At 38.0% G+C, this 22,705-nt stretch overlaps 1 protein-coding gene across 4 annotated transcripts in view; it reads left to right on the plus strand.

Moving 5' to 3' along the window:
- The window catches only part of Naalad2 (N-acetylated alpha-linked acidic dipeptidase 2), a 47,480-nt gene that overhangs the window by 19,986 nt on the left and 4,789 nt on the right, over positions 1-22,705 (plus strand). For all 4 annotated transcript variants that reach the window (XM_048345614.1, XM_048345616.1, XM_048345615.1 and 1 more), the window contains 9 exons: positions 2,703-2,788; positions 3,127-3,246; positions 3,350-3,432; positions 9,640-9,703; positions 12,743-12,810; positions 13,364-13,455; positions 15,203-15,293; positions 17,971-18,235; positions 21,683-21,764. In XM_048345614.1, coding sequence (XP_048201571.1) covers positions 2,703-2,788; positions 3,127-3,246; positions 3,350-3,432; positions 9,640-9,703; positions 12,743-12,810; positions 13,364-13,455; positions 15,203-15,293; positions 17,971-18,235; positions 21,683-21,764 — 951 coding nt within the window. The remainder of the gene's footprint in view (positions 1-2,702; positions 2,789-3,126; positions 3,247-3,349; positions 3,433-9,639; positions 9,704-12,742; positions 12,811-13,363; positions 13,456-15,202; positions 15,294-17,970; positions 18,236-21,682; positions 21,765-22,705) is intronic.

Raw genomic sequence — 22,705 nt, forward strand, 5'->3', positions numbered from 1 at the left:
GAAACCCTGGGTTCGATTCCTCAGCACCACATAAACAGAAAGGCCTGAAAGTGGCGCTGTGACTCGAGGTATATATAGTGCTAGCCTTGAGCAAAAGGAAGCCAGGGACAGTGCTCTCAGACTCTAGTCCAAGCCCCAGGACTGGCAAAAAACAAATAGAAGAAGAAAAACATAAAATTAGACACACAGTGTCAGCAAAGTTGATGTTTCCATTTAAGAACTTACATTACGTACTGTTATTATTATTATTATTGTTTTGGGTGTTGTTTTTTTTGGCGTCCCTGGCTTCTTTTGCTCAAGGCTAGCACTCTATCACTTGAGCCACAGCGCCACTTCCGGCTTTTTCTATATATGTGGTGCTGAGGAATTGAACCCAGGGCTTCATGTATACCCAGCACTTTACCAGTAGGCCATATTCCAAGCCCTATTATTATTATTATTATTAATAATTACTTTTGTACTGAGATTAATCCCAGCCTTGCTCCTGTTAACAAGCACAAGCTCCACTATTAAGCTGCAAGCCCAGCTGTTATTTTTTTCTCTCAGTAATAAGAGTAAATATTTTAGTGTACTTTAAAAAATTATGTTAAAGTAGTTGCACAAAGGAGTTTCAATTCAACATGCCACTTCATGAGTATAATCATCTTATTCAATGTCATCCCTTTCATAATTTCCCCCATCTCTCCTAGCCCTATGGAACTCCTCAATTTTCCTAGTTCTTTTTCATCTGTATACATTGAACAATATGATTAAATTCTCCCATCCTTCCTTCCTTCTTGCTCTAAAATATAAAGAACTCATGTACTGTTGTCTCTTAGAAGTATTTTTAGTTGACTATCGTAGGATTGCTTATGTACTAAGATACACAATGTGCTTTAGGAAGAGGGGAGTTATAGTTAACATTATATGGACTCTGCAAACTAACAAAAATCAATGAAAAATAACTAGATCCCTCTGTCCCCAGAATAAACAAAGGCTTATTATTCTCTTGTGAAAAAGTGGCTAAATATTTCCGCATGTTATCCTGTAGCCATAAAATATGTGTGACATGTTATTTTTCTGTTTAGATAAGCTTTATTTTATTTTATTTTGTTCTCTTAGTTCCTTCTATTCATGAATGTTTAATTAAATCCCTGTCCATATCAGAATCAACCGTTCCAGCCTGGAAAAGGTTCATTATGGGCTTATGCATTGTATTTGAGCAGAGCTTCCCATATTAGCACTTAACAATAGAACCTGTCATTATTCTTACAGGCAGCACACAGATTGCAATTTTTTGCTGTTATTGTTTTGTTTTTCAAATATACCTAGAGATTCCTTCCACTGACTTGAAGAAAGTCACTGAGCAGCAGGAACTGATAACAAAGTTGGTCATGCATTTACTTCATGCACAGATGAGCAATGTGCCATTTGGTGATTTCATGTTTGTTTGAACTCTGGAAATTATGTACACAAACAACATGGTGCTGTCCACTCCCTGCATGCTGCCACTTAATACAATCAACAGCTCTTATAAAGACAAGATGTATGGGACAACCACTGGCATAACATGGTATAAAAGTAAATAGCAGTACATTTATTGTATTTTTTATCCAAATGAACAATAAAAGTACAATATAATGTACTTTACATAATTTCATTGCTGCACTTAATTTTGGTGGGGGAACAGTACGTATTCTTGAACATAGGGCCTTGTGTTCTCCCTTGGCTTTGTTCAAGACTGGGGCTCTACCACTTAAGCTACAACTCTACTTGCAGCTTTTTGCTAGTTAATTGGAGATGAGTTTCATGTACTTTCTAGCTTGGACTGGCATTGTACCTAAGCCTCCAGTTCTGTGTTTTGATTTTGTGTGTGTGCATGTGATACTTTCAAATGAATGACAGAGCAACATGTTTGCTCACTATTATCACCACAAACACATGAGTAATTCATTGTGAGATGACAGTGGAGCATCTTCATTATAGGCAATAGGAACTTCCCAGCTCCTTTATAATTTCAGGGGACCACTGTCCTGTATGCGGTATTTTACTGATTGGATATTCTGTATCCCTTGTAATTATGTAATTAGCCTCTATTTAAAGTTTAGAAAATCAATACCTAGGATTTTTAATACAATATTTAGAGTTATACACAAATATCAACAGTACAGTAATTGGGAAAGGATAATATTAAAAATATACTTTGAAAATATTTACTTTAAGGTAAGTATGTGGGTATAAGAAGTACATTGTCAGGCTGGGAATGTGACCTAGTGGCAAGAGTGCTTGCCTCGTATACATGAAGCCCTGGGTTCGATTCCCCCACACCACATATATACAGAAAACGGCCAGAAGTGGCGCTATGGCTCAAGTGGTAGCGTGCGAGCCTTGAGCAAAAAGAAGTCAGGGACAGTGCTCAGGCCCTGAGTCCAAGGCCCAGGACTGGCAAAAAACAAAAAACAAAAAACAACAACAACAAAAAAAAACTCCAAACACTACCTAGCCTTAAAAGAAAAAGAAGAAGTATATTGTCATGATGTTCTCATTTTCCTTGCAAATGGTTCACCAGTATAAACAGATGATTTCAGATGGCAGCCATGTGTGAATCCATTATCTGAAGGTACAATTTTCTGCAATTCTGAGAATTTTCCTAACAAAATATAGGAAGAAAACGGTAAATATAATGTCATGTATGAAATGATGTATTCCTTCTGAAATTCTAGGAAAGTTCGAATGCATGTTCACAATATCAATAAAATTACAAGGATTTACAATGTGATTGGAATGATTAGAGGGTCTGTGGAACCTGGTGAGTTATTGGATTTTTTTCAAAAAAATTTTTTTTAATAAAGAGTAAGAATAAGAAAATACTAATTTCAGAAAACAAAGTAAACTTTCTGATTGACATAAAACAAATTGGGGGGGCAGAAGAATTCTACAGCTTTAAAAGATTTGACATTAGTGTTGTTTTCTATGGGGAAATCTTAAGCTGGGGATGTTTAAGGTAAATGTATAAATTATAAATATTGGGCTGGGATGTAGCTTAGTGGCAAAGTGCTTACTTAGCAAGTGCAACGTCCTGGGTTCGATCCCCAGTACCAAAAAACAAAAGACAAAAAAATTATAAATATTTGTGTCCTATTCCAGACAGGTATGTTATTCTGGGAGGTCACCGGGACTCCTGGGTATTTGGAGGGATTGACCCAACCACTGGGACTGCAGTTCTGCAGGAAATTGCTCAGAGTTTTGGAAAATTGCTAAAGACAGGTAATAACATTTATTTGGTAGGTACTGACAGAAAATGACTTACTTAATACTCCTCTATTTTTTGGTGGGTGTCCCTAATCATGTATGTTAACCATGATTACAGGCTGGAGACCTAGGAGAACTATCATTTTTGCCAGCTGGGATGCTGAAGAATTTGGGTTGCTCGGTTCCACAGAATGGGCTGAGGTAATTAAGACAAGGAAGGGACTAATTATTTATCTCATTAAGTATATTTTTGTCTACAAGAGATTTACCTCTCTACCTACCTACATAGGTCTATCTAGTAATGATTATAATATATATTCCTTATTGACACAGAAAATTATGCATATATGATAATATATGGTTATATAATATGTGTACATATATAATGTGTTATATATAAATACATACATAATATATGCACGTATGTTATATGTGTATTTAATATATACATAATATATTACATTATTTATATATGTATATATCTTTATAGATATGCAAATATAAGGATGATAACAGGGCTGAGAATGTGGCTTAGCAGTAGAGTGCTTGCCTAGCATACATGAAGCCCTGGGTTCAATTCCTCAGCACCACATAAACAGAAAATGCCAGAAGTGGCACGGTGACTCAAGTGGTAGAGTGCTAGCCTTGAGCACAAAGAAGCCAGGGACAGTGCTCAGGCCCTGAGTCCAAGGCCCTGAGTCCAAGCCCCAGGACTGGCAAAAAAAAAAAAAAAAAAAAAAGATGATCACAGATTCTGTTGCTTAACATGATTTTAATTTGGCAAATGACTCAAAAAATTGAAGAAATAGAGTTTATTTTTCCTTTCATGCTACTTTCATAAAACCAAATAGTCTCTCAGGCTACACATTTATTCATGGTCAAATTTTTTATATATTATGTGAAAATTAAGTCTGTAAACTCAGAAGATAATCAAATAGCAGGCTATTAGTTGTGTGCATATGTGTGTGTGTGTGTGTGTGTGTGTGAGAGAGAGAGAGAGAGAGAGAGAGAGAGAGAGAGAGAGAGAGAGAGCACATGTGTATGCATGCACCAGTACTGGGGCTTCAACTTCGGGCCTAGACTCTATCCCTGAGAATTTTTGCTCAAGGCTAGTGCTCTACCTCTTGAGCCACAGCTCCTCCACTTCTTGGTTTTTCTGTTTTCTGTTTTTTTGTTTTTTTTGCTGGTTAATTGACAACTAGAAACTCACAGACTTTCCTGCTTTCATGGCTTCAAACCATGATCCTCAGATCTCAGCCTCCTAAGTAGTTAGGTTATAGGTGTGAGCCACCAGTGCCCAGCTTAGCAGGCTGTTTTTACCTTTCACAAATGATGAATTTGTAAATTGAATTACTTAATAAAGCACCCTACTTTGTTTTATTTTTACTTTTATTTTGGTCAGTCATGGGCTTGAACTCAGGGCCTGAGTGCTGTGCCTGAACTTTTTCATTCAAAGATAAAGTTCTGCCATTCTAAGCCACAGTGCTACTTCTGGTGTTTTGGTGGCTAATTGGAGATAAGCTCAGCCTTTCCTGCTCAGGGTGGGTTTGAATCATAATACTCAGATCTCAGCCTCCTGAGTAGCTAGGATTACAGGTGTGAGCTACCAGTGCCAGCTAGTAACTATGTAATTTTATAGGTTTTAAAAAAAATTGCCCTTCATCTGAAGATTCATGTTCACTTTCACTGTGAGCTCTCAATTCTTTCGGTGTATCTGCTTTGTGCCTTTCTTTCATCATCTTCCCCAAGCCTCTTTTTTGAGTAACTTGTAACTTTATGTGTGTTTAAGGTAAGCTCACACACATGTTTATGTAGTTGGTAAACTATGTAAGTACTTGCTTTTGCTCCACTCTTTGTCCATTATTTCTGAGTCCAGATTCTATGGGAGTGTTATAAAGCATAGTACATATACCTTGCCATTGTGAGCGCTTCAAATAATACCCTCCCTTTGAGTCATAGAATGGTAAAAGGTGTATGAATTATATAAACATCAGAGTAAAGCCATATGCAATTATTTGTCTGATGTCACTTTTCTGTTGTTGATTATAATTACATTGCAATTTTTTTCTTATTTACTGTCAAAGTGATGTACAGAGAGGTTACAGTTTCAAACGTTAGGCATTGGATACATTTCTTGTACTGTTTGTTACCTCCTCTCTCATTCTCCCCACCCCCCTCCCCCTTCCCCTCTCCCCACCATGAGTTGTTCAGTTGGTTTACACCAAACAGTTTTGCAAGTATTGCTTTTGTAGTTGTTTGTCTTTTTATCCGGTGTCTTTCGATTTTGGTATTCCCTTTCACTTTCCTAGTTCTAATACCAGTATATACAATTTCCAATGTACTCAGAAGAGATAACAGTGATAGTACAGGTACAACCACAGGAAGGGGATACAAGAGTATCATCAACAATAGAAGCTATGGTTTCACATCACATGTTGAAAGTAATTACAACAGTGCTATATCACTCGTTTCCATAACATGGAGTTCATTTCACTTAGCATTATCTTATGCATTCATAGGGGCATAGCTATTGGGCTCTTGTGATCCTCTGCTGTGACTAGCCTAAACCTGTGCTAATTATTCCCTATGAGGGAGACCATAGAGTCCATGTTTCTTTGGGTCTGGCTCACTTCACTTAGTATAATTTTTTTCCAAGTCCTCCCATTTCCTTACGAACGGGACAATGTCATTCTTTCTGATAGAGGCATAAAATTCCATTGTGTATATGTACCACATTTTCCTGATCCATTCGTCTACTGAGGGGCATCTGGGTTGGTTCCATATTTTAGCTATGACAAATTGTGCTGTGATGAACATTGTTGTGCTGGTGGTTTTAGTGTGATTTTGTTTGTGGTCTTTTGGATAGATACCCAAAAGTGGGCTGCTGAGTCATAGGGGAGTTCTATGTTTAGCCTTCTGAGGAATCTCCATACTGCTTTCCAGAGTGGCTGAACCAGTTTACATTCCCGCCAACAATTAAGTAGGGTTCCCTTTTGACCACATTCCCTCCAACATTTATTATTGTTAGTTTTCTTGATGTAGGTCATTCTTACCGGGGTGAGATGGAATCTCAATGTTGTTTTGATTTGCATTTCTTTTATGGCCAGTGATGTAGAGCACTTTTTCATATGTCTCTTGGCCATTCTTATTTCCTCATCAGAGAAGTCTCTTTTTAAGTCTTTAGCCCACTTGTTGAGGGGGCTGTTGGTTCTTTGTGGTTTTGTTTTGGAGGAATGTAATGTTTTTAGTTCTGCATATATTTTAGATATGAGGCCTTTGTCCCTTGTATGGCCAGTAAAGATCTTTTCCCAATCTGTGGGCTTTTTGTTTACCTTGTGAGCATGTCCTTTGCCCTGCAGAAGCTCTGCAGTTTGATGCAGTCCCATTTGTCCATTATTTCTTTGATTTGTAGCATTTCTGGGTCTTTGTTAAGGAAGTTCCATCCTGTGCCAAGGAGCCCAAATGTTTCTCCTACTCCTTCCTTTAGTGTTTTCAGGGTATCTGTTTTAATTTTGAGGTCTTTGAGCCATTTGGAATTGATTTTGGTGTAGGGTGATATATAAGGATCTAGTTTTAGTTTGTTTTAGGTGTTGAACCAGTTTGCCAGCACCATTTGTTAAAGAGGCTATCTTTCTTCCAAACTATTTTTTTTTAGCTCCTTTATCAAAGATTAAATTGACATAGTTCTGTGGGTTCATTTCTGAGTCTTCAATTGTGTTCCATTGGTCCTCAGGCCTGTTCTGGTGCCAATACCAAGCTGTTTTTATTACTATAGCTTTATAATACAGCTTGAAGTTGGGTATTGTAATTCCTCCAGCACTGTTCTTTCTGCTTAGGATTGTTTTTGCTATTCTGGGTCTTTTATTGTTCCATATGAATTTCTGGATTGCTTCCTCCCTTTGAGTCATAGAATAGTAAAAGGTGTATGAACTATATAAACATCAGAGTAAAGCCATATGCAATTATTTGTCTGATGTCACTTTTCTGTTGTTGCATTTTTTTTTGGCCAGTCCTGGGCCGTGGACTCAGGGCCTGAGCACTGTCCCTGGCTTCTTTTTGCTCAAGGCTAGCACTCTGCCACTTGAGCCACAGTACCACTCCTGGCCATTTTCTGTATATGAATTGCTGGGGAATTGAACCCAGGGTTTCATGTATATGAGGCAAGCACTCTTGCCACTAGGCCATATTCCCAGACCCTACATTGCAATTTTTTACAGTAGAAATTTGAAGCAAAACGAATAATTTAAAACAATCAAATATCATTCATTAAGGTAATTTATTCTGAGAAATATTTCTTATGACACATGCACGTATAAATGATGTGTCTATTTTAGAAGCTCAAATGAAGAACGAAGATCTAAAACAATAAATATGATTTATACTAATTTTGTGATTAATTTTTTCATTAATTATATACACCTAAGTGCCGGAGCCAGCCGGCAGCAAAAGGAAATCCTGATTGAGGGGGCAAGGATTAAAGAAAAAGAAAGATACAAGACAAGAGACAAAAGACAAAAGACAAAAGATGGGGTTCGGGAGGTCTGCAGCTCAAGACTGTAGCTCAAGACTGCAGCTCAGTTTATTCTTAACTTCCAGCATATATACAGTTTAGGAACCAGGGAATGGCATAGGATTAACTAAAGTTTAAAAAAACAAGAAGACCCTGAAGTTGGTAAATAACAAGAGGAAGTAAAACAAGATAAAGTTGAATGGTTTACATAAAACAGACTCTTGTGGACATAATAAAACATCTTCAAATTAGTGCTGTCCTACAAATAAGCCATGACTTTGCCATTGAGATAATTATCGCTATTGGCTCCCTACACCTAAGGGTTAAGAGAAAATTTCAATACTCTTCAGTTTTCTACCAGATTTTATATCATATTCAGCAGCATCTTTAAGTCCCATAAATACCCATAGGGGATCATCCTTATTTATACTACTACTATTATGGATATTCTTCTTTCTCTGCATTTCTCAGTAAGTAATGCGACACAAAGGTCTCCCCTGTGGCAGGAGCTGCTGCATTCTGAGGCCCCTGGTAGGATAGGTGAGAATTCCCTTGGGTCAGCTCCCTGGTCACTACCTGGCTGGTTTTCTTGGAGTTCAGGACTCAGCCTGCTTTACCGCGGAGCCAAAGTGAGTGAACCGCGATTCAGGGAGAGACAATTGGAATCATGTTTGCTGTTCCATCAAGATCAACAAGATGGATTTTATTTGTGCCATAGACATACAAGCTGTGTGGTTTTTAAAAAATTATAACAGGGGCTGGGAATATGGCCTAGTGGTAAAGTGCTCACCTCGTGTATATGAAGCCCTGGGTTTGATTCCTCAGCACCGCATATACAGAAAAAAGAAATTATAACAGCATGTTTTTACAGGTAATGAGAGCCAGAGAGAGAGAGAGATAGAGAAAGGGAGAGAGATGTTGTGACAGGCTCTCCCAGCACGTTCCTGTCTGTGTGATGCTTTCTTGCATGTGTGTATTTATATGGGTTTGATGGTTACATAGTCATGTTTCTGTTCTACAGGTCCCTCCTTGCCCTCTGCTTTTCTCTTTGCTTTCTTTCGTAAAAAAATCATTCAGTACCTTTTTTTTTTTTTATAAATTTGGACACTTTTTATATATAAGAATTTTTTCTAGGAGTCCACCCTTAGTAGACTTTAGAATTCTATGGCTATAAAAATTGATTATTGGGGATGTCTGGTAGTAAACATAGATTTCAGACCTACCTGTGAGCAGTTTTCTCAGTAGACTGGAACAAGGCACATTTTGAAACCCCTTCCTGGCATCATGAAGCCACATTTGAAAATGTGTTTTCCTGCGAGTCTCTCTGATGTTACTACAAACGAAAGCTACTACCTAATAACATTCTTCTGTAGTTTTACTCACATTAATGTCAATCATTTAGTTATCCTCATTTCTCAGGATATATGGTCAGAATTAAGATTGGTTTATAAAGCATGTGGAAACTGTTGTGCCAAGTCGCGAAACCACCACCAAGAAGACCACCGAGACTCAGACATTTCGAAATGCAAAAGCAAGGCAAGGCTTTATTTAAGCGAGCTGCAACTCGGGCCTCGTCCTACCCACCGACACAGCGGAGGTTAGGAGGAAGAGCCCCGAGCTGTGATTACACAGGGCTTATAAAGGCAAAGAACAAGGTTACAACAATCAGGTGTTCAAGCAAGCAAGATTAGGACACAGGTACAAATCTGATTGGCTGAGGGTTCGATTCTTAAATGGGGTTCACGTGGTAAAATGGAGTTCACGTGGTAAAATGGGGCCTGACTTCAAAGTCTGGCACTTCAGAAACCATTTTTCTACCATATTACTTTGCTCATTTTGTTTATGTTTCCACCAAAGTAAATGCTGTAAATTGGGTCACAACTTTGTTTCAACTACAGGAGAATGTGAAAATACTCCAGGAGAGAAGCATTGCTTATATCAACTCAGATTCATCTATAGAAGGTAAATTTTATTTTTAAAAAATCAAATGTGCAGAAAATTTAAAGTATTTTATGGCAATTAAGGAATACATTATGTTTGAATTCTGTAAGTTCTCATCTGTCAGCTATCTGGGATGCTTATTTTATCCTATGAAATTCCTCACTAATGATATCATTTACAATTTTAGGATAGGGAAATATAATTTGTATCAATCACAACCATTCACTAGTGAGTTACTATTCCTAATTTCTTTTCTTTTTTTTTTTTCTTTTTTGCCAGTCCTGGGCCTTGGACTCTGGGCCTGAGCACTGTCCCTGGCTTCTTTTTGCTCAAGGCTAGCACTCTGCCATTTGAGCCACAGCACCACTTCTGGCCATTTTCTATATATGTAGCACTGGGGAATTGAACCCAGGGCTTCATGTATATGAGGCAAGCACACTTGCCACTAGGCCATATTCCCAGCCCTTCCTAATTTCTTTTGATTACTCCTTAAAAATTTATCATTAACTGCATTTTTCCTATCAAAAAAGGGATTTGTCTGAAATATTTCACAGGCTATCTCATGCAGAAACATTTCCTTGATGAAATAGCATTTTCTATATTTATTGGGTGCGTTTGAAGTAAGCACAAACTACTAACTTCTTGAATTTTGTGTGTGTGTGCGCGTATGTGTGTGTGTGTGTGTGTGTGTGTCAGTATCATGGTTTAACTCAGGGCCAATGTCTCTCATTCGATTTGATTGCTTATGGTTGGTTTTGTAACTTTTTTTTTTTTTTTTGCCAGTCCTGGGGCTTGAACTCAGGGCCTGAGCATTGTCCCTGATTTCTTCTTGCTCAAGGCTAGCACTCTGCCACTTGAGCCACAGCGCCACTTTTGGCCTTTTCTCTATATGTGCTGCTGATGTTATGCCTAGATTTCGGTTCCCAAAGACCACCAAGGAGCTGATTCTGATGCAAAAGCACCAGAATCTTTGTTGCAAGCTGGAGCCTGGACTCTCAAAAGTCACCTACAAAGTGGATCTGCATTGAGAGCCCCTACCCTCAGATAGGCAGGGTTTTTATTGTGAGTACAACAGGGGCTTGGTATTTCCAACTTGGCGGATACTTGAATGGATGGCATTTATCAAGCAAGTCTTGTCCTATTTCTATTGGCTATCTACCCTTTCAGTTATCTATTTTGGCTTTGAAAAAGGGAACTGGCCTCCATATCAGCAACTGACAACAGGTGGTCACGTAGCACTGAGGCAGGAGGTTAATGCAAGGGGTAGAGCAAGTCACAAATGGTTTAAGCAAGTCATTTAAAGAAGCAGAATGTGGTCAGGCTGACGTAGTACCAACTTTATTTTAACAATTGTTGCCATGTTTTCCCATTACCACTAAGCAAGCTTGAGGGGCTAAAACAATCCAGTGCTCAATCATAAGTAAACAAACCCAACAGTTACCATGGCATTTCTACACTATTATGGTTATTTCTATAGTCTATGACTATGATCATTTTTTACTGTCCGTTACCATGGCCGCTACCTAGGTACAGAGGGGAAGAAGGCCTCCCTATATTTTTAAATGTCAAACTACAAGAAACTAGTCTCACGGGTGGGGGTGCAGCCCTCTAGCATGGAGGCATCACCAGGGTTTAGAAGCTGTTATAATTTTAACCCTAACACTGAGGAATCGAACCCAGGGCTTCATGTATATGAGGCAAGCACTCTTGCCACTAGGCCATATTCCCAGCCCCGGTTTTGTAACTCTTGACCACTAACTTTATTTATTTGTTTTGGGGGCTGGGAATATGGCCCAGTGGCAAGAGTGCTTGCCTCATGTACATGAAGCCCTAGGTTCGATTCCTCAGCACCACATATAGAGAAAAGGCCAGGAGTGACGCTGTGACTCAAGTGGCAAAGTGCTAGCCTTGAGCAAAAAGAAGCCAAGGACAGTGCTCAGGCCCTGAGTTCAAGGCCCAGGACTGGCACCAAAGAAAAAATACTAACTTTATTTCTTTGTTTTGTTTTTTGTTGCCAGTCCTGGGGCGTAGACTCAGGGTCTTGAGCACTGTCCCTGGCTTCGTTTTGCTCAAGGCTAGTACTCTACCTCTTGACCATAGCTCCACTTCTGGCTTTTTTTTCTATGTATGTGGTGCTGAGGAATCAAACACAGGGCTTCATGTATATGAGGCGAGTACTTTACCACTGGACCATATTCCCAGCCCCTAACTTTAGTTCAGCTTTTTGCTGGATAATTGGAGATGCCACCTCACAGACTTTCCTACTTGGGCTGGCTTTGAACCAGAACTGCCACATCTCACCCTCCTCAATAGTTGGAATGAAAAGCCATGGGCATATGGCTTTTACTTTATAACACTTACTTTTAGACTTTCGTTGTCTTTTCATTGCTTCTAGAAGAATGTCAGAACTTATCTGCTGGAAAAATGGAATTACTAATTCTGTGCTCTCACCACATTCCTTTGCCAACATCTTCCTGAGAGATGCTTGTTTCATAGCTGTGATAGCTGTGGAAGCTGCTATTAACCATTGAAGCCATCTACCCCTTCTTCATTTCAAAACACATTTTTTTTTTTTGCCAATCCTGGGGCCTGAACTCAGGACCTGGGCACTGTCCCTAAGCTTCTTTTGCTGAAGGCTAGCAATCTAACACCTGAGCCATCGGCATCACTTCCAGCTTTGTTTATGTGATACTGAGGAGTTGAACCCAGGGCTTCATGTATACTAGGCAAGCACTCTTCCTCTAAGCTACATTCCAAGCTCAAAGCACATTCTGTAACCTCTTTCACTCTTGAGTTCCCATCATGTGGATTATATCTTTAACTTATTTAAGTACTGTTATATCTTGATTAAAACTAGAAAATATTAGATTATGGTAGTCTGATCCTAGCATTCTGGGAATGGAAGCAGGGAAAACAAGAGATTGAGACCAATTTGAGCTATATAGAGAGTTTATTGGTTACTTTGGGCTACAAGTCAAGCCCTTGTCTCAAAAAGAAGTTTTAGAATTAAGTATAAATGACATTTCCTTTCTAAGAAATAATACTTTTTATGTTTTTCAGGCAATTACACTCTCCGAATTGACTGTACACCTCTTCTTTACCAACTGGTATATAAATTGACAAAAGAGGTATAGAATGAGATGTCTTCCTGTTTTCTGATGAGTGTATCAATGAGTAACAATTAGTACTTATTTTTCAACTGACGACAGTTCACTGCTGACTCTTCCCCTCCCCCCTCCTGTCTTTTCTTGTTTTTTCTTTCTTTATTGTCAAAGTGAAATACAGAGGGGTTACAGTTTCATATATAAGGCAGTGAATACATTTCATATCCAACTTGTTACACTGCTTGTTACTTAACAAAAGTAAAACTCAGGCGCCAACATGAAAACAATAATATTTATGAAAAATTTGAAAATCTCTAGAAAAGTTTATCAAAATAAACAGGAAATTACATCTTAGTTACTTGGCAAAATTACCCACAGGCATATATCACAAAAGAACAAGAATTTGGGCAAGTCTTTTTCCTTCACATTTGCAAAAAGATATTTTTCTACAAATGATAATGATACACAAATGTTTACATAGTTAGCAAAAGTGAATCCCCAGTAGTATGTGGTTTGATGCTGGCATCAATTTGTTTGCCTCTGTATCTAATCCCCAGTATGTGATTCATATTCTTAGATCTCTAGCCCTGATGATGGTTTTGAGAGTAAATCACTTTATGAAAGCTGGCTGGAAAAAGACCCTTCACCTGAGAATAAAGATCTTCCTAGGTAAATTACTTATTTGTATCTTTTGTACCACAGGATAAGTTATGATTTCCTCTTTGTCCCTTGTTTCTTCAAAAATACAATTCTCTAATTAATACAATGCCATTAAAATGTGTATAAAGTTAATAAAAGAATCTTCTGTCCAATTATTGTTTTACTAATCGATAAGCATGGCCAAATGTTTAACCTGCAAAATATTTGAAAATATTAGTCAAAATAATTTTTGCAACTTTGTTAGTCATTATTTAGCATTCTTACCTAACAGATCTTGCAAATAAGTAACAGATGCATCAATAAATATAGCTACAAACAACAGTGATCAAGGAAAACCAAATGATGGATTCTTTCTAAATTTATTAAGAGGGAATTAGCAAGCAAAATGTGTGCTTACAAGTAATGTATATAGATTTTATAGAAGTATTTTATTATTTTACCCCTTCTCATGCAGACCAGAGAAGCAGAGTTTTCTTGGATTTATTTATTTTATTTTTTATTTTTTATTTTTTGCCAGTCCTGGGGCTTGGACTCAGGGCCTGAGCACTGTCCCTGGCTTCTTTTTGCTCAAGGCTAGCACACTACCACTTGAGCCACAGTGCCACTTCTGGCCTTTTTGTTTGTATATATGTGGTGCTGAGGAATCAAACCCAGGTCTTCATGTATTTGTTGACCATGGGGCTTGTGCTCAGGGACTGGGAGCTGTCTTGAGCTCTTTTCCTCAAGGTTTAGCATCCTACTACTTTGAGCCACAGGTCCATTTCCTGTTTTCAGGTGGTCAATTGGAGGCAAAAAGTCTTAGTCTTTTTCTGAACAGGCTGGGAATAAAACTGAGAGTCTCATATCTCAGCCTCCTGAGTGGCTACAGTTACAGACATGAGCCACCAGTGCCCAGCTTTACTGATTTTTAAAATTATCTTTAAGTAATTATACAAAGGTGTTACCATTTAAGAAAACAGTTTATCAGTACAACGTATCTTCAATCAATGTCACCCCCCTTTTTCAACATTCTCACAATTTACTGTTGAAATGAAACAAGGCACATTTAGATTTTTCCATGATTTTAAATATACATTTTCTGTGGCAGTTTTCTTATTACACTGCTGTGTGTGTGTGTGTGTGTGTGTGTGTGTGTGTGTGTGTGTGTGTGTGTGTTATACCAGGGCTTGAACTCAGGGCCTAGTACTCTTTTTTAGCTTTCTGAGTCCTGTACGATGCTCTACTACTTAAGGCACACCTCCAGCCTGTACTTCCTGTTGGATAATTGGAAATAGAAATCTCATAGACTGTTTCATGTTTGGAATTTTTGTGTTTCATTTCTTTGTTGTTTTTTTTCTGGGCTGGCTAAGAAGCTGGAACCTCTCGGTCTCAGCAGAGTGCATGGTTCTAGTTCTTATATAGACTATGCCTTCACTGTTTTCCCCTCCAGTGCATGGCTGTAATTCTCTTACATAAACTATGGCTTCATTGTCATTCCCTCTAAACAAGACCACAGATGGTAAAACTTCTGAGGACAGCATCCTTATTATGATGCAGCTTTTGTACCAATATTCAACTCTGGTTGTACTCAGTGCAAATTTGTGATTTATTGCAACAGTTCCAGCAAATGATAGGAAAATATCTTGGAAACTAGTCAGCTTTTTATGATCCTTTTATGTACTGTGCAATTCTCTGCTTTATTCAGTCTTTCATGAATTGAATTTGTATTATTTACCTGTACATGAGCTTATGTTTATTTTCTGTATTCTCCATTTAGAATCAATAAGCTTGGATCTGGAAGTGATTTTGAAGCTTATTTTCAGAGACTTGGAATTGCTTCAGGTAGAGCACGTTACACTAAGAATAGGGTAAGGTATTTTATCATTTTAAGTATATAGTATATGTGTAAGTCATATTTTTATTGTATCAAAAACCTAAAGTAAACAAGTCATAAATAGAGAAGGATGTTTTGGTCTATAGTTTCAGAGGTTTCAGATCAGAGTCAATCATCCTTATTACTCTTAAGCTCATAGTAAACAGGAACACATGGTAAAGGAGCAGATGGGAAGCGAAAAAGGAGACAAGAAGGGGCTGGATTACCCCAACAGCTTCAAGACCATGTCTCCGTAACATAAGACCTTTCATTAGTATTGACTCGTAAAGGTTCTGTCAACAGGTGAGCCTTTGAGTACATCCCAGACCCAGACTCTAGCAGACCATTAATGTGGTGTGAAGAACTCTTGTCACTAGGTTGTTGGCACTGGTAGCACATTGACCTGATGGGGGTTCCAGAAATAGACTGTCTGCTCCTTTGTAGACAGACTAAGGAATAAATTGAGTTATTTGGGAAATACTTCAATTCCTAATGTTATTCACATTGAAATGCCAGATCCTTAGCTAATTATCAGTGCCAAGCAATTCTTATCCTGTTTTCTGGAAAAATCTCATTTCCAAGCTAGTCTTCTAGGTTCTGATACACTTTTCTGGAGGAAAAGTGGAGATGGAGGACAAGTTCTGTTTGGGGTTCTGCTATCCTAAGGTTCTCTATTTCCATAGGCACATTTCTGGCTAGCCCCAGCCAATGTCCCTTGAGTAGAGAATAAATCAATTTTCTCATCATTTTAAAGCTTCTGTTATGCACTGAATGCTTTGTTACCACTGCTATTTGAGGATCTTGACAATAACATAGCTACTGAGATGCAGCCAACAAATAGCAGGCTGGCTTATCTAAGTTATCAATTATATCACAAGTCAAATTGAAGATTAGATTAGTAGAAACTGGTTTTTTTCATGGTTTGAATTAATTTTTAATGGAAAAGTGCAATACACCAAGATCATGTCATTGAATAGTTGTATATATAATTTGATTATTATGTATATGTGAGTAGAGTAAGAAAAACAGCTCTTGAGTATTAAAAAGTCAGTTAATAAATTCTGGATACCAATACTCATTAAATACAACTGGCAGCTGGGTGCTGATGGCTCACACCTGTAATCCTAGCTACTCAGGAGGCTGAGACCTGAAGATCATGGTTCAAAGCCAGTCCAGGCAGGAAAGTCAATATGACTTTTTTTTTTTTTTTGGTTAGTCCTGGGGCTTGGACTCAGGGCCTGAGCACTGTCCCTGGCTTCTTTTTGCTCAAGACTAGCACTCTGCCACTTGAGCCACAGTGCCACTTCTGGCCTTTTTGTTTGTATATATGTGGTGCTGAGGAATCAAACCCAGGTCTTCATGTTTGTCTATATGTGGTGCTGAGGAATCAAACCCAGGTCTTCATGTATGCAAGGCAAGCACTCTTGCCACTAGACCTTATTCCCAGCCCCAGTAAGACTCTTATCTCCAACAAATTTACTCAGAAAAAAAGCCAGAATTGATGATGTGGCTCAAGTGGTAAAGTGCTAGTCTTGAGCACAAAGAAGCTCAGGGACAGTGCCCAAACCTTGAGTTCAAGCCCCAGGACTGGCCAAAAAAAGAAAAAGAAAAGAAAAGTAACATTGGCTCTTCAGCAACATTGATTTGAACTGAACAGTTCCATTTACATGCAGATTGCTTTGACTTTTTGCAATAATTTGAAAAATCTTACAAAATGCATATTCTAGAGATACTACAATAAGTTCTGTTCTGCTATGAGTGCATAAAATATATGCATAATACTTCATCTTATTAACACCATAAAATATGTAAAATTTACTATTAAAAGTTGAAAAATTATCAGAACGTTATACAAACTATATATAATAGAAAGCAGGGGCTGGGAATATGGCCTAGTGGCAAGAGTGCTTGCCCTAGGTTCAATTCCTCAGCATCACATATACAGAAAAGGCCAGAAGTGGCACTGTGGCTCAAGTTGGCAGAGTGCTAGCCTTGAACAAAATGAAGTCAAGGACAGTGCTCAGGCCCTGAGTTCAAGCCCCAAGACTGGCAAAAAAAAAAAAAATACCAAAAGTAGCCCAAGTGATAAATAGCCACAAATCAGTAGATGGTAACAAGGTAGTAGATGGTGAAAGCTAAAGTTAATATAGGAAGACCCAAGAATTCAGAAAATTATTACAGGATATCTAAGTAATTATGTAATAATGTATATTCATTGTAGTTAGCTCTTACTTATATAATCAGAGTTAAATGGCATTTAGTTGAAGACTCCTTAAGAAGAGAGGAAAGGCTTTAAATACATCATCTTTTTGCTCTGCATATAGGTAGCTGCCAAAGACCTTTCATCCCCAATCCAAAGATAATTCTGAACTATACAAATGTAACTTGAGTATATATTCCTTAATTTTAGTTATTAGGAATGCATGTAGGAAAAAACTTGCAAGGTGTATTTGGAATGAAGTTTACATAAATTGTAAAATAAAGATAAAAATTTAAATCAGTGAACAATTTGAGTGCAATGCTTTATTTAGATTTTTCTATTTGCTTTATGATGATGAAACTCAGGATACTGTATGCATTTTCCCAATAGTCATTTCTGTGATTGCATAAAATGTTTTAACTTGAACATTTAATGCTTATTTGTTTTTGTGCCACTCCCCTCCCCATTTTAGAAAACAGATAAATATAGCAACTACCCAATGTACCACACGATTTATGAGACATTTGAACTAGTGGAGAATTTTTATGACCCTACATTTAAGAAACAGCTTTCTGTGGCTCAATTACGAGGAGCATTGGTTTATGAACTTGCTGACTTGACAGTCATTCCTTTCAATATACAAGACTATGCGAACACTTTGAAAACTTATGCAGAAAGTATCTTCAATTTATCCAAGAGATATGGGCAACAACTGACAGAAAATGGAGTATCATTTGGTAAGATACTTTACATGGAGTCTTTATATTAGAACTTAAAGAGATTATCTGCTATCATGATTAGTGTATACGGTTTCATTCTATCCTTGTGTCTCCTATTCTCTCTGACTTCCAGACAAAAGCTTTAAATTAACACCTATTTAGGAATCTGATTTAGTTCTGAGTTAGTGCTGCAAACCCTAAATTAGTAAATATTTGTCCTTTTTTTTTTTTTTTTGCCAGTCCTGGGGCTTGAACTCGGGGCCTGGGCACTGTCCCTGGCTTCTTTTTGCTCAAGGTTAGCACTCTACCACTTGAGCCACAGTGCCACTTCCGGCTTTTTTTCTATATATATGTGGTGCTGAGCAATCAAACCCAGGGTTTTATGTATACAAGGCGAGCACTTTACCACTAGGCCATATTCCCAGCCCTGTCTTATATTATTGAAATATTTTTTTAGCTTGAATGTATTGCTTCACACTCAGTCACAGCACTTGAGAGCCAGTGGCAGAAGTAGTTCAAGCTTGAGGCCTGACTATGTTACAGTTACATAATGAGACAGATGTCAAAAAATCCTTTTTCTCCTACAGGAATAATATATGGAAAATGCAACAATATTAAAAAAGGATTGAAAAGCAGAGAGCCATCAGCTCTATTGCCTACATTGTTACTATGATCAATTAGCTTTTGGATTTTCATAAAGGTGTCCTTTTGTAACTGCCATTCAGTAGGCCCTACTCTAATTCTTGTACTTGTCCTGTGCAGTGTGGCTACAATGTGGTGTAGCAGTATTCAGCATTGGGTCTAGAAACAGTTTCATGACTCAGATATCCACTCTACCCTTCCATCTCTATGACCTTTGTAAACTTAACCTCTCTAAGTTGCAGTTTTCTTATAGTGGATTGAAAAAAATGTGGGAAAATGTTATGTAGTACATAGTAGTGGTGGTGGCTGGTGCTAAGCAAATATTGGACTTAATGTTAGTGTTTAGTAAGTATTGCCTTTTGCTAGTGTTATGTACTAAGTGCTATTTATTCCTGAGAAATATATATTAAGCAAAAATTTTCAAAGAATTTGAACTTTCATGTGGGGAAGGAGAAGAAAACTGTAGAGAACAAATTCTTAAATCATGCAGAGTAACTATAAGGGTGAATATAATTTTTAATGTAACATATAAAACTTAATTTTGCGGGTTGGGAATGTGGCCTAGTGGTAGAGTACTTGCCTACAATACATGAAGCCCTAGGTTTCTGTGGCTCAAATGGTAGAGTGCTGGCCTTGCACACAAGAAGACGAGGACAGTGCTCAGACCCTGAGTTCAAGCCCCAGGACTGGCGTGTGTGTGTGTGTGTGTGTGTGTGTGTGTGTGTGTGTGTATGTGTGTGTGTGTATGTATATATATCTATATATTTGAATATAATTTTTTTGTTTTTATGGCAGTCCTGGGGCTTGGACTCAGGGCCTGAGCACTATCCCTAGCTTCTTTTTGCTCAAGGCTAACACTCTATTACTTGAACCACAGCACCACTTCTGACCTTTTCTATATATGTGGTGTTGAGGAATTGAACCCAGGGCTTCATGTATGTGAGGCAAGCAGTCTACCACTAAGCCATATTCCCAGCCCTTTCAATATAATTTTGAACATTGTAATTTAAGGATTAGTAATACGTGTATGAGGTTAGGAAGAACACCAGGAATATTGAAAAAGAAAGGAATAAAAGCAAAAGCCAGGCACTGGTTGCTCTCCTCTACAATCCTAGATATTCAGGAGGATAAGATCTTACACTTGTGGTTAGAAGCCAGAACAGGCAGGCAAGACCTTGAGGCTCAAAAAGCCAGGAGTGGAGCTCTGGCCCAGTGGTAGAATGCAAGCCTCAAGTGCAAAAGCTCAGGGAGTGGGAAAGCTCAGGGATAGTGCCCAGGCCTCAAGTTCAAGCCCAGTAGACAGAGACTAGTGGGGTGAGTGCTAGGGGTAGAGGTAAGAGGAAGGAGGAGCAGAAGGAGAAGGGGAGGAGATGAAGAGGAAGAGGGAGAGAGATAGAGAAAATTCTAATTATGTCTGAGTGATTAGAGCATTTCTGCATGATGAGGGAGGTGAGAAGAAGCTGGAGACAGAGCCTTCTGAAAGGACATGCACAGCCCTGCAACTGTATAGTCTCTAGTAACCATAAGACTCCTGACTGCCCTTTGGTGAATTTTCTCTATTTGGTACAAGTTAGGGTCCAAACAAGAGACAGATACTAACAAGCTCAGGGGAAAGACCTTTTGTACCTCCAACCACTTTCTTTCTCGGGGACCAAGTGCTGTTTATACCATTCTCTTCATTTCCATTGGTGACTAGACCAGCTGAAGTAGTCTCCTGTTTCTTTCTCAACAACAGTATGTCTCCTCTTGATTTGCCTCATTTCCTTCAAATAAAAATTCATCTAGTGCCAGGCAACAATTCCTAGAAAGTATTTTCATGAAGGATAAGGCATGGTGAGTGAAGGGACACATAATCTACACTCATTGTCTCCAGTTCTTCTCCTTCTTTGGCCAATTCACCATGGTACCTTATGTACCACTACTGAAAACAGTCTCGCCACAGCTGTCATTCATTGACTGTGTAACTAAATCCTAGGGCACATTTCAGTTCTCATCTTGACTTCTGTATTAGGAACTTAAAAACTTATTCTTTAGTACTATTCTCTTAGCTCCCATCATATCTCTTACTATATTATTTGATTTGAACATTGAAAACCAAGTAGAGCTTAATGACAGAAATTGTAGGCCAGTGTCCATATATGGAAGGTACCACCTCGTAGGTGTGCAAGCTAACAAATCCTGTGGTGTGAGGGTAAGTGCTTTATCAGTCAATGAGTATTGTAGTTCCTATTTTGCCTGCATCATAAAATTGACAAAGTCCTAAGTAAATAGTATGTTAAGTTCTACTTAAAAAACAACAGGTTATGATTTTTTTTAATGTTTTATTTTCCTTAGAAATTTAGTGAGCTAAACAAGTTTGGCCACACCATACCTGATCACTTTTTCCAGAGTCTGGGTGTGTAAAGTTATCACAGGTTACCTTTTAAATAAGAACTTAAATGTAGTATTTGAAAATAAAGAGTGATACTGTTTGAATTCTATAATTATAACAGGACTTATCTCATTTATAGATGTGCCTGGTGCTTCACTATAGTAATTGTCCCAAAGAATGTATATCAAATGAATAATATGTTTTTGATAAAGTATAAGTCAAAGAATGATTTATGTAATAGGCTTTTGAAAGGTAATTCCTTAAGAACCAATAGAGCCATTTTAAATTTTCATACAATATTTTAAGTCATTTCTGGTAAGTATCATGACTCTATAAGAAAGCTCAGTAGAAAACGGTTCTGGTACATATTCAGTCATATCAGTCTGGAATGGACTGGAATATGAACTTCTGAAATAATACTTTTGTTCACTAATTTAATTTCTTTATTCAAGATCCTTTATTTTCTGCTGTGAAAAACTTCTCAGAGGCTGCTTCTGATTTCCATAGAAGACTTAAGCAAGTTGACCTTGAAAAGTAAGTTTTAAATGCCTATTTTTTGAAGCACCATCTGCTGATAAGATTGAAGATTGAACTGTTTTCCTTCATATAAGTGTTCAGCTCTACATCAGTGTTATTCACACTGTGGTCCATTATCACAAACTGACTCCATTATCACCACCATCACCTTGGAACTGATTAGAAAGCAGATTCAAATAGTAGATTCAAATTCTGTTTTTAACAAGACCTTCAGATGATTCATGCCAGGCTTGCAGTGTGGAACACAACTGATCATTGTAGGCTGAAACCTGAAGCTTCTAAGATGAGGGCCAGAGGCATATCTTGAATTTTCATGATGAGAATTCAGTCCACAGCTGGCAGTTCATAGCTCCATGGGTTTAAGTGCATATGCAATAAAAATATATTTAAGTTCACCATAGGTCAGCTTACAAAATACTTTCTGTGGTGATAGATGTTTGCATTTCACTTAACATCTTGCCGCTTTCAGGTTGAAATTAGTTAAAAAGATATGTTCAAGGCTAATCATTATGTAATAAGCATAAATTTCTCCAAAGCAAAGTCCACAACATATTTATTTTTACTTAATCAGAAAGCAGATAGCATATTTCTTAATTTGAGGGCCCTCCCTTCCTTTTTGGATTGAAGGAAAGGGAATTTGTGTAGCTCTCAAAGACATTGTAAAGATTCCTTGTGGGAAGAGACCCTCTCACACATGTGCAGCTGCCATTCATTCTTATGGATTCCTGGTTCTGTCACTCACTCTTCGTTACTCAGCATCTATTCTACTCCCTTGGTCCACAGTAAACGGAATGGCTTACCTAGAATGACTTGATAGATTAGTTCACTCTATCTGCTTTCCAAAAGACATGGCTCTTCTGCAGAAAACTAGAATGTCAGTTCTTTGGGCAAGTTTCTGCTTTTGAAAAATGAAGCAATGAAATCCTGGTAGGATACTG

Source organism: Perognathus longimembris, chromosome 4 (genome assembly GCF_023159225.1).
Source record: "Perognathus longimembris pacificus isolate PPM17 chromosome 4, ASM2315922v1, whole genome shotgun sequence".
In the NCBI taxonomy this organism is placed as follows: Eukaryota; Metazoa; Chordata; class Mammalia; order Rodentia; family Heteromyidae; genus Perognathus; species Perognathus longimembris.